General features: G+C 36.3%; 1 protein-coding gene across 6 annotated transcripts in view; it reads left to right on the top strand.

Moving 5' to 3' along the window:
* Window positions 1-13082, top strand: part of LOC127446001 (ral GTPase-activating protein subunit beta-like) — a 60538-nt gene that overhangs the window by 25597 nt on the left and 21859 nt on the right. For all 6 annotated transcript variants that reach the window (XM_051706583.1, XM_051706584.1, XM_051706582.1 and 3 more), the window contains 6 exons: window positions 6030-6231; window positions 6606-6773; window positions 7520-7634; window positions 7731-7878; window positions 7999-8063; window positions 10759-10894. In XM_051706583.1, the coding sequence (XP_051562543.1) occupies window positions 6030-6231; window positions 6606-6773; window positions 7520-7634; window positions 7731-7878; window positions 7999-8063; window positions 10759-10894 (834 nt within the window). The remainder of the gene's footprint in view (window positions 1-6029; window positions 6232-6605; window positions 6774-7519; window positions 7635-7730; window positions 7879-7998; window positions 8064-10758; window positions 10895-13082) is intronic.

The following is a 13082-nucleotide window of genomic DNA, read 5'->3' as shown; positions in this document are numbered from 1 at the left end:
TCTCCAGTGGTGTTAGGGAAGAGTAGATGTTTTCAAACAATGCTTTCAATCAGAATACTCTGAAATATTTATGAAGCGGAAATAGCAAGTTCTATTCAATTATTCATGGAGTTCTAACATATTGAGATCATGAAAAGCTAGTTTTAGATTATTAAGGAGGTTCGTTTGATGTTTAATTTAAAATCAGTTCTTTTTTGCAAGTTGACGTCTGCTAAAACAAATTATACCTCATTCACCAATTGTGCATGCAAAGACAAAAATTATGTTTTCAATGCTATTTTTTTTCCACCTTGCTATTATTATAATGTGCATAAAATTAAGGCAATTAACATACGTCAGAGAAAGCCAATGGATGCTTTCACAACATGTCTTTTGACAACCGTAAATATATTGACATTAACAGTCTGGAATAACAAGCCATCTTAAGCCATTTTACAGGTTTACATACACCCTTATGGTGCAAACACACTCATTATGGTCTTTGGATCTTTGAGAACTTCTGGAGAATAGGTTTACGCTACCTTCACTATCCTTATCAGTCCCATCAGCACTTTTTCTTAATTATTGCAGCCCAAAATGACTGAATTGCATGCAGCTTTTCTCAAAAATTGCAATGCTTTTGTGCCGTTTTTTGCGTTTTGCAGTAAAAACTCACAAATAATCATAGTTTACTTGTGTTTGTCGCTGTTGAAACGATCAGATTACCACAGATTCACGGTTTATGCAAAGAAATTGCAGAAATTATACAAAATTGTGAGCTACAACAAATCAAGTCCTTGAGGGACTGCCTTATTTTTAAGATCAAGGACGTGTTACAGCATTCCTAAAGTTGCGAAAGCTGCTATAAAGGCAAAGGATAGCCATGCACCCATTTCAGGTAATTTTGTTAGATGCTTATTTTGTATTTTCTACTTGCTGACACTTTTGATTTGAAATTGCATAGTTAGTGTTCCTAGCATCTTTATAGTGTTGGCATACATTTCACATACAGCGGCAAGAGAAAGTAAACACTTTGGAATTACCTGCATTTATGTGTTAATTTGTCTTAAAATCTGGTTTGATCTTCATCTAAGTTACAATAATGAACAAACACAATCTGTTTTAACTAATAACACACAAATTATTGTATTGTTCTTGTACATATTGAATACATCATTCAAACATTCACAGTGTAGGTTGGAAAAAGTGTGTGAACCCCTAGGCTAATGACGTCAACAAAAGCTAATTAGAGTCAGGAAATGGCAAACCTGGCTTCCAATTAATGAAACGAGATTGGAGGTGTGGGTTAAAGCTACTTTGACTTATAAAAAGCACTCAAACATTGTGTTTGGTTTTTACAAGAAGCATCTGCTGATGTGGAACATGCCTCACAAAAAAGAGACATCAGGAGACCCACGATCAAGAATTGTTGATTTGCATAAAGCTGGAAAGGGACACAAAGTTATCTAGAAGAGTTTAGATATTCATCTGTCCACAGTTAGACAAACTGTCTATAAATGGAGACGATTTAGTTCTGTGGGTACTCTCACTAGAAGTGGCCGTCCAGCCAAGAGGACTCAAAGGGAACACCGCAGAATGCTAAATGAGGTAAACAAGAACCCTAGAGTGACAGATAAACACTTGAAGGAATCATTGGAACTGGTTAACATCTCTGTTATTGAGTCTACTATATGGAAAACATTAAACATTATTATAAACGTTATTCTATGAACGTGCTGCATGGACGGCTTTCACAGTTGCGCACTGTCTCAGTGTTTACAACAGTATGTTATTGCTGGCCAAAGGAAGATCAGCCAGTTATTAAAACCAGGGGTTCACTTACTTTTTTCACAGCACTGTGAATGTTTAATGGGATGTGTTCAATAAAGACATGAAAGATTATAATTGTTTGTGTGCTGTTTGCTTAAGCACATTGTGTTTGTTAATACTTGTGACTTTAATAAAGATGAGATCACGAGTATTGATGCTGACTGTCACCCCTGGAGTCACGAGTTTGAATCCAGGACGTGATGAGTGACTCCAGCCAGGTCTCCTAAGCAACCAAATTACACCGGTTTCTAGGGAGGGTAGAGTCACATGGGATAACCTCCTCGTGGTCGCTATAATGTGGTTCGCTCTCAGTGGGGCGCGTGGTGAGTTGTGCGTGGATGCCGTGGAGAATAGCGTGAAGCCTCCACACGCGCTATGTCTCCGCGGTAACGCGCTCAACAAGTCACGTGATAAGATGCGTGGATTGACGGTCTCAGACGCGGAGGCAACTGAAATTCGTCCTCTGCCACCCGGAGTCACTATGCCACCACCATGCCCAGTTTGGGCATTCCAAATTGGGGAGAAAAAATAAATAAATCAATAAAGATATCACATTTTATTACCAATTAATGAAAAAAACAGCCAATTCCAAAGGGTTCACATACATAATTGTTAATAAAATAATAATTAAAAAAATTTGATTAATGCCATTGTTACAGTATTCCCTTGACATTTGTTGACATTTTATTTTGCCATTGTAATATATTTTTGAATGTATGTAAAAGTACATTTTAAGTACAATTTTGACAGTTTAATGTGATGTTTAATCTGCAGTTCGGGCAGCTGTTACATATGTGTAAATTAAGCAGATGTGCATTTGACTTAATAAAGTCAGATAAAAACACTATTGTGAATGTTAATAATATGATTCACAACTGATCGTTTTCTATGAAAAAATATGTCTTCCAGCCAGTTATATTATAAGTATAGAATAAGTTTCATAATGAACAATTGTATTACATTTAGGGAATTCATTAAAAAATCAAATTATTGCAAGTTTCCAGGAGCTGTTTAGATCATTATGATTTGGGAGTAGTTGTAGGACATTTTGTCCATCTTTTGTTCACTTATTTTCTTTTTGTTCAGTTTTAATTTTTGCAAGACGGAAACCCAGTATTTTAAACCCACAAAACGAAACATTTTGAACTTCTGAATAGTTTCATGAACTCTACTACTGCTGTGCTTTGATTTCTTTCCATTTTATCTCTGTTATCTTGCAGCAACATTTTTCCAAATTCTTCTTTCTTATAAATCTTGTAAGTAGGAACACCAGTTACCAGTTGCAGTTATTTGGTTCATTTCAGTTGGTTTCTTTTTCGTTTGACACCATCACCTGTTCATTGTTGCAGTACTTGTTTTCTTGGGGCAAGAGACTTGTGCAAACACTGCTTGAGTCAGGGGTCCAGGAGTGTTTTGACTGCTGCCTAAATCTCATTGGCTCAACTGCAACAAACATTCAATGTCATCATAAGGTGTGGGACATTGGCCCAGACCACTGTGAGACAGAATGTTCTCAACAAACACCTGAGAATGTTTGTTGCGTTGATCCTTCTCCTTGATTTAACTTACCCGTCATCATTAAAACTTCCTACCCATATCATCTCCTGAAGGACCTCTACTAACCAATCTTCTCCAAAGAAACACACCAACCAATGTTATTTTTAGTTTTTGCCCAATGTTTATTTAACATCTTTTTTTTCTTTTTTTTTTTTTACATTAGCGTTTGATTAATTTCTTCCGTTTTCATTTGTTTATTTTATGTTTTATATGGATATTTCTGCATGTTGTGGTTGTTGGTGCAATTTGTTTCAGCCATATTGTGCCTTATTGTCTTAATTTAGGATGCTGGACAATAGAATTTGGCCTTTAAAACATTTGTCTGAAATGAAATTCTACTGATATGTTCCGATAACAGGGATGCTGCCCAGGAGATATAGTCTGCTCTGTTCTGTCTCAAACCACTTATTATATGATATATTTATTATATAATTATTATAAATGTAGTTGTAGTGACAAAGGTGCATTCTTTCAAAATAATTTTTTCCACATGATTATCAGCTGATGTCAGTAATGTCAAAATGGCCAAATATCGGCCGATATATCAGTCTATCACTAGGTGATGATATGGAATGACTTTAAATGTATTGTGACAGACGTATTCTTTCTAAACAATTTTTTCCCCCCAAATGATTATCTGCTGATGTCAGTAATGTCAAAATGGCCAAATATCGGCCAATATATCAGTCAGTCATAAGGTGATTACAGGAATGACTTTACATTTATTTGTAGTGACAGATGCATTCTTTATAAATAATTTGTTTTCACATGATTATCAGCTGATGTCAATAATGTCAAAATGGCCAAATATCGGCCGATATATCGGTCTATCACTATGTGATGACATGGAATGACTTCAAATGTAGTTGTAGTGACAGATGCATTCTTTCGAGAAAAAAATTCCACATGATGTCAGTAATGTCAAAATGGCCAAATATCGGCCGATATATCGGCCTATCACTAGGTGATTACAGGAATGACTTTAAATGTATTTGTAGTGACAGATGCATTATTTCTAAATATTTTTTTTTACCAACTGATTATCAGCTGATGTCAGTAATGTCAAAATGGCCAAATATTGGCTGATATATCGGTCATTCATTAGGTGATTTCATGGAATGACTTTAAATCTAGTTGTAGGGACCATTGCATTCTTTCTAAAAAAAAAAATTTCACATGATTAGTGACAGATGCATTCGTTTGAAAAAAATGTTTTTCCTCACATGATTATCAGCTGATGTCAATAATGTCAAAATGGCCAAATATCGGCCGATATATCGGTCTATCACCAGGTGATGACATGGAATGACTTTAAATGTAGTTGTAGTGACAAATGCATTCTTTCGAGAAAAAAAAGTCCACATGATGTCAGTAATGTCAAAATGGCCAAATATCGGCCGATATATCGGCCTGTCGCTAGTTGATTACAGGAATGACTTTAAATGTATTTGTAGTGACAGATGCATTATTTCTAAATATTTTTTTCCAACTGATTATCAGCTGATGTCAGTAATGTCAAAAAGGCCATATATCGGCCGATATATCGGTCATTCGTTAGGTGATGTCAAGGAATGACTTCAAATGTAGTTATAGTGACAGATGCATTATTTTGAAAAATATTTTTTTCTCACATGATTATCTGCTGATGTCAGTGATGGCCAAATATCGGCCGATATATTGGTCTATCACTAGTATGACATGGAATTACTTTTAATGTAGTTGTAGTGACAGATGCATTCTTTCGAGAAAAAAAATTCCACATGATGTCAGTAATGTCAAAATGGCCAAATATCGGCCGATATATCGGCCTATCACTAGGTGGTTACCTTAAATGTATTTGTAGTGACAGATGCATTCTTTCTAAATATATTTTTTCCAACTGATTATCAGCTGATGTCAGTAATGTAAAAATGGCCAAATATCGGCTGATATATCAGTCATTCATTAGGTGATTTCATGGAATGACTTTAAATCTAGTTGTAGGGACCGTTGCATTCTTTCTAAACAATTATTTTCCAAATGATTATCAGCTGATGTCAGTAATGTCAAAATGGCCAAATATCGGCCGATATATCGGTCATTCATTAGGTGATGTCAAGGAATGACTTCAAATGTAGTTTTAGTGACAGATGCATTATTTTGAAAAATATTTTTTTTCCCAACATGATTATCTGCTGATGTCAATAATGTCAAAATGGCCAAATATTGGCTGATATATCGGTCTATCACCAGGTGATGACATGGAATGACTTCAAATGTAGTTGTAGTGACAGATGCATTCTTTTGAAAAAAATGTTTTTCCTCACATGATTATCAGCTGATGTCAAAATAGTCAAATATCAGCCGATATATTGGTCTATCATTAGGATATGACATGGAATGATGTTTAGATTTAGTCATGACAAAGGTGTATTCTTTCAAAACATAAGTTCATTTAATAAAATTCCAAATAAATGTAAGATTTACCACAAAATATATAGCATTCTGATATATGTTAATCAGCAATGGTTTCACAATTTTTATATCTGTACATATCTGAAGCTCTCTTTGTCGGCAATCCCTGTTATGGCCTCCTGCATTAGGCTTACGAAAGTATCACTTAGCCTTTGCATTTGTGTCTCTCCCTGTTTCTCTCTTTTTCTCTCTCTCATGCTCTCTCTCAGCCCTGGCGACTCAAACTGGAGTTGAACTGAGACGTAAAGGGTCTCAGATGTCAACAGAAACTATGGTGTCCAACCCCATGTTTGACGCTAATGAGTTTCCTGATAATTATGAGTCTGGTCGAGCTGAAGCCTGTGGAACCCTCTGCAGGATCTTCTGCAGCAAGAAGACTGGAGAGGAGATACTTCCTGTCTTCCTTTCCAGGTAAACACTGGGTGTCTTCAAAAAAACGAACAATGAAAGTCAGAGGAAGTGTTTGGAAACAATCATTATTTTTGCTAATTCCATTTAGTGCCACTAGTGGTGCCTAAATTACACACTTGAGCTTTAAAGTGGCCATGGCACAAACTTTTATAGCATTTTATTTATGATTTGGGTGGTCTGTGGAGAAAATGGCATTATGATCACGAGTATGTCTACAAAGGACAAAAAATTACATAAATGAGTTATGTAAATGTTAATGTTAATGCAAACTAGTGCCAAAATGAAACACAAGGGACATTTATTGATTTATTTAGTGTTGACTGTCTGCAAACATCTGACGTTTTGGATCTGTTGTTGTTCTCTGGTTCTGTCAGGTTCTACATGGTTCTTATTCAGGGTCTTCAGATATCAGACTTCATCTGCAGGCCAGTTCTAGCCAGTATCATCCTGAACTCATCGGCTCTGTTCTGCTCTGATCTCAAAGGGATTAATGTTTTGGTCCCATATTTCATATCTGCACTGGAGACTATACTCCCTGACCGGTGGGCAAGTTTTCTGACGTCTGAAGAAACATGGAAAAAAATATTTTTTCCCTGATTAGAATGGTGTACTAGTGTTAGAAGCATTTCTAGAATAAAATGAAATTAAATGAAATATGTGTCTGTTCAGCTTATAAGTATAAAATAAATCTAGAAGACAGAGACTTTTGTTGCTTTGTGTAAATAGCAACAAAAACACCTTCTTTGCACAAAGTTCAAATGGTGTTATGTGCTATTTGCACCCCTAATTAAATACTACCATACAGTATCAATATATTTATTGTGTTTATTTAGCGTCCCACAGACACCCTACAACAACCCCTAACCCTAACACTACCTAACCCTGACCTTCCCTGCTTTGTTGAAATACTTTATGCATTCCACATGTATTTTATACGCATAAGCCGCACATTCACACAGAGTACTGAGAATCTATAAAGGATGTAATCTGCATCATACTAGCTACTGATATGATTTGTTTTTAGCTAATACATTCATTGTTCTGACCAAAGCAAATGTGAAGTGGCTATAAAGCAAGAATAAGAAATCAACCAATAAAGGCTTTATAAATGCTTTATAATGCCAAACTAGTCCATAGCTAGTCACCTACAAGTGTACTTATTAGTCATAAATAACTGTCTAATTTATGATCCCTGAAATAAAGTGATACCGAACCTTTTAACCTAGGGATCTCTAGTGTGTTTATTGAACACCTTATTCTTTTTCATCTTGTTATTATGTGCTAACAGAGAGTTGTCGAAGTTTAAGTCGTATGTAAACCCCACTGAGCTGAGAAGAGCTTCCATCCATATCCTGTTGTCCATGCTTCCTCTGCCCCATCACTTCGGCAACGTCAAATCGGAGGTGAAAAGCTTCAGCTCTTGGTTCATTATCCAGTTATTATTTTGGCCTCTTTGTAACCTAATTCAATCTGCTGTGATTTCCTAATTTCATTTGCAGGTTCTCTTGGAGGGGAAATTCAGCAATGATGAAAACTCGCTTCACGACAAGCCGGTCACCTTCCTTTCTCTGAAGCTGCGATTGGTCAATATTCTGATTGGCGCCTTGCAAACAGAGACAGACTCGATCAATACACAAATGATACTCGGTAAGGTTGCCTGTTTAATATATCAGTTTACTCGTTTGTATATTTAATCTGTTTGATTTGTGTACATTTTTGTTTCCAAATGTTTTATACTGTGAATAACGGAGTTTGTTCTTTTAACAGCTGCAATGCTGAATATCGTACAGGATTCTGCTTTGTTGGAGTCTGTTGGTGCTCAAGCTGAAGTGGTACGAATTGAGCTTTTTTCGTCCATTATTTATCATTACAGATTTGAATGAATTAAAGCGAGGTTTAACTTTGCATTAAATATTACAGTGACATCATTACTGGGAGTAGGATTTTGAATGGCGAACAATCTGTCAGTGGAAGTCAATGGGACATTTTAGAACTTGAAACTTAAACTGATTAAAATTAGAAAATGCATATAAGTAACACTCAGATATCTACATTACAAACTTTAAATTGATGTTTAAGGAATGTTCTGGGTTAAATACAAGTGGCTCAATCGACAGAATTTATGGCATGATGTTGATTACCACTAAAAAGTTTTTTTTGTAATTATAGTAATATAATTATAAATAATATCTGTAAATATATATTTATATATATATATATATTTTTTTTTTTATAAATATTTTGACTCATCCCTTATTTATAGAAGAAAAAAGCATCAGAATACACACTGTTTGAAAGAGATATCCCCAAGACGTAAACATTATATTTGTTTGCTTAAAATGAGTGTGGTAAAACGAGGAATTTTACCATAGGTTTGCGAAGTAATACAATTGCGTGCAACTTTACACAGAAAAGCTATTTTATCACACTTAAATCATTTTAAAACTTATATTGTTTACATCTTGTGTCTATACTAATGTTTAAGGACTGTCCCCATTCACGTCCATTGTAAATGCCTCACTGTACGAAATAATTATCAACTGAGCTTAACCCCTTAAACTCTAAGGGGTGTGCTATATCGTGAAAAAAGATTACACTTAAAACATTAAAGTCTGCGTGTACGTAAGTCAGGCATATGAGGTATCATTTGAAAGGTTAGAATCTGAACTTTTCAGTGATAACCACCACTTCTGCATTTACGTTACTTAAAATAACAAAATAAGGCCTCGAAACATTCGCGTTGAAAATTAGCGCCCCCTAGAGGTAATGGGGTATAAATAATTATATGAAAATAAAAGTCCTTCACATAGCACATAAATGGACAAAGTCATATATCAAATGAAAGCTCTCATTCTCAGGAATGTGACTGTATGTTGCTGTAATACCACAGTTTGAAAGATTTTCAAAAGAATCACAAAGTGAAATATGATATCTATAAGTCATCAATTACAAACGTCTTTTATGCTCCGATATCTGCTGCTGTAAGCCTCATTAGCAAAAAACTTTTATTTCTGCTTTTACATTAGGGAGTTTTCTAAACAATTTGCCCTTTATTACTTGTCTGTGAGATTGCTTGTGTGAATAATCTAATGTTATATCTTGGATGTCCAGAACAAAATATGCGGTCACGCAAAACATATCATAAGAAATATATGTTTTTGACTATTGATGATAAACTTTATTTTCTTTATTGATGATAAAATTTGGAATGCCCAATTCCCAAGTGATTCACCTCAATCCGGGTGATGGAGGACGAATCCCAGTTGTCTCTGCGTATGAGACCGTCAACTCGCGCATCTTATCACGTGGCTTGTTGAGCGCGTTGCCACGGAGACATAGCGTGTGTGGAGGCTTCATGCCATCCACCATGGCATCCATGCTCAACTCACCACGTGCCCCACCGAGAACGAACCACATTATAGCGACCACAAGGAGGTTACCCTATGTGACTCTACCCTCCCTAGCATCCGGGCCAGTTTGGTTGCTTAGGAGACCTGGCTGGAGTCACTCAGCACGCCCTGGGATTTGAACTAGCGAACTCCAGGGGTGGTAGCTAGCGTCTTTTACCACTGAGCTACCCAGGCCCCCCGATGATAAACTTTTATATATCATTGCAAAAGGGAGGATCTCAGCTTTCTAATGACACCAAGATTGAGCTTCTAGTCCACTCAGAGGCCGAGATATTCAATGAAATAATGGGGGTGGTGCTTGAACTGAAAATTAGACTGAATGTCTATGGACGAGCACATCTGTGAGGGATAAAATGTGTTAGAGCGCCACCTACATTTCAGATCTGTGTATTATGATGGAATGTGATAGAGAAAATAATTCTAGTGCCTGCTGCCACCTAGTGGAATAAAATTAGTCTTTTCAGAGTGAGATGAAAGAACCAGAATTACATGTTGACAAATTTAGGACAACAAAAAAGGTTTATTTTTATTTTATTTTTTATTTTTTTTGTACTTTATCATAAGATTATAAACACATACAATATTATTTAAGAATAATTTGATTCTTTTTTTTTATTATTATTATTGCAATTAGTCCACAGTATGTGTGAATGGTGAGCTTTTAAATTTGAGTGTGAAATATTGCGTGTGGCAGCCCAAAAATGCCCCAGAGTTTAAGAGGTTAACTTGTTTTGTATCCAGAATATTCCTTTGAGGGGTTAGAGCTAAAAGCTGAATAGTCTGAAAAGAAAAATGTGTCAGAAATGTGGCCTAGTTAGTGCAAGTGCTCCGACATGTTGAGCCATGGTGCTCATACGGGACATGTGAGTTCGAACCCGGCGTGCAACATTTCCCGAACACATTCCCTGTCTTCTCATCATCATTTTCTTTTATTTCTCTTTTGTCTTTATAACTAAAGGTTTGAGGGAGTTCAATACTCGCCTTATAAAATGCACTTAATTGATTGTGTCTTTTCTAGTGTTTGTTTATACCAACTAAATTAAGTGATAAACCACTGTAAGTGATATGTTTACATTTTGTAGTAATTTTTTTTTTTTTTTGGCATTGTTGTGTGTAGGTGAGTGCGGATGGTCATCCACTGGCTAAGAGTCACAGTCGCAATAATAGTGGCATCAGCAATGCCAGCGCTGGCAGCTCAGAGGCCACGACGCCAGACAGCGAGCGACCCGCCCAGGCCCTGCTGAGAGACTACGGTAAGCAAAGCCCAAATGTATCAACAGCTAGTGTCTCTGAAATACCATAAATGAACCAATTCAGCTTGTATATTCATGTTCAGGAAATTTCTTTGCTCACATTACCATAGCAACCAAAAGCGTGGTGTACTTCCTGTGTGTATTTTAGCCTCTTCAGAATACAAACCACATCACAGTACATCAACCGACATATTTTACTTAAAAGCGTTTGGACAGACACTCAACTGCTGCATTTGCTAGTGTTTTACAGTCACTAAATTAAATCTTTAATAGTAACAGGATTTGTTACTTCCACACTGACATTTTATGAGACACAACTGGCTATCGACATGATATAGTGGTCATTTGTATGAATATAGTACTCATTTGTGTTGTAATTAACAAAGAAATGAATGTCTTGTGATAGTAAACTTATATAGAGATTAAATAATCTTAGAAATATGATTTATGGAACAGCAAATATATTTTGCAACACTATACACTTTAGTATTAAGCAATAAGAAAAATTATAGTTTTTGAAAAAAACATTTACTGTTAAAATGCTGAGGAATACTAAAAATGTGGGGGCATAACTTAAAAAACTAGATGAGATAAAGGGGGTGGAATAAGGTTCGGGGTCACTAAAGGGTTACATTTATAATTCACGCAAAAAATAAAACTCATTCATCAGTTACTCGCCTTAATTTTGTTCTAAACCCACATGATTTTCTTTCTGTTTTCTTTTATTTCTGTGATATACAAGATATTTTTCCAAAGGCTGCTCTTTTTCATACAATAAAAGTAGGGCTGTTGATTTAACGCATTAAGTCAGTGCGATTAATTATATATAAAATAATGTGTTAAAAAATTCAATGCAATTAATCATGTCCCCAGACCATAATAATGAATATTCCCATCGGAGCAATTCAAGCTTGTAGTACCATGTGTTTTCTCCAGGGGGCAGTAACCGAAACTCCAGCTGTATAGACAATGTGCAGCTTATACAGAGAGCAAACCAACCCTTCAGCAGACAACACAAGATGAGAACACGTTCTTGCGTTTAAACATGGCTTGATCCGAACGCAGGGATCTCAAGACGTGTTTTAAACTAAGTTCAACTTGACAGCAAAAATGTTATGTTTATGACGCAATGCGTAATGCATAATGTAATGCATTTTAATTATCGGAATTATTATTTTCTACACACATATATATATATACATATATATATATATATATAATAATAATGGTATATTGAATTATTGTTGTTTGGGGGACTTTCTCAGCAAAAATGTATATACAGTGCATCCTGAAAGTATTCCCAGCGCTTCACTTTTTCCACATTTTGTTATGTTACAGCCTTATTCCAAAATGGATTAAATTCATTATTTTCCTCAAAATTCTACAAACAATACCCCATAATGACAATGTGAAAGAAGTTTGTTTGAAATCTTTGCAAATTTATTAAAAATAAAAAACGAAAAAAATCACATGTACATAAGTATTCACAGCCTTTGCCATGACACTCAAAATTGAGCTCAGGTGCATCCTGTTTCCACTGATCATCCTTGAGATGTTTCTACAACTTGTTTGGAGTCCACCTGTGGTAAATTCAGTTGATTGGACATGATTTGGAAAGGCACACACCTGTCTATATAAGGTCCCACAGTTAACAGTGCATGTCAGAGCACAAACCAATCCATGAAGTCCAAGGAATTGTCTGTAGACCTCCAAGACAGGATTGTATTGAGGCACAGATCTGGGGAAGGGTACAGATAAATTTCTGCAGCATTGAAGGTCCCAATGAGCACAGTGGCCTCCATCATCCGTAAATGGAAGAAGTTTGTAACCACCAGGACTCTTCCTAGAGCTGGCCGCCCGGCCAAACTGAGCAATCGGGGGAGAAGGGCCTTAGTCAGGGAGGTGACCAAGAACCCAATGGTCACTCTGACAGAGCTCCAGCATTTCTCTGTGGAGAGAGGAGAACCTTCCAGAAGAACAACCATCTCTGCAGCACTCCACCAATCAGGCCTGTATGGTAGAGTGGCCAGACGGCAGCCACTCCTCAATAAAAGGCACATGAAAGACTCTCAGACCATGAGAACCAAAGATTGAACTCTTTGGCCTGAATGGCAAGCGTCATGCCTGGAGGAAACCAGGCACCGCTCATCACCTGGCCAATACCATCCCAACAGTGAAGCATGGTGGT

The sequence above is a fragment of the Myxocyprinus asiaticus genome, chromosome 9 (assembly GCF_019703515.2).
Source record: "Myxocyprinus asiaticus isolate MX2 ecotype Aquarium Trade chromosome 9, UBuf_Myxa_2, whole genome shotgun sequence".
Classification (NCBI taxonomy): Eukaryota; Metazoa; Chordata; class Actinopteri; order Cypriniformes; family Catostomidae; genus Myxocyprinus; species Myxocyprinus asiaticus.
Note: the sequence above shows the minus strand (reverse complement) of the source record. Positions and strands in the feature narration are given on the sequence as shown.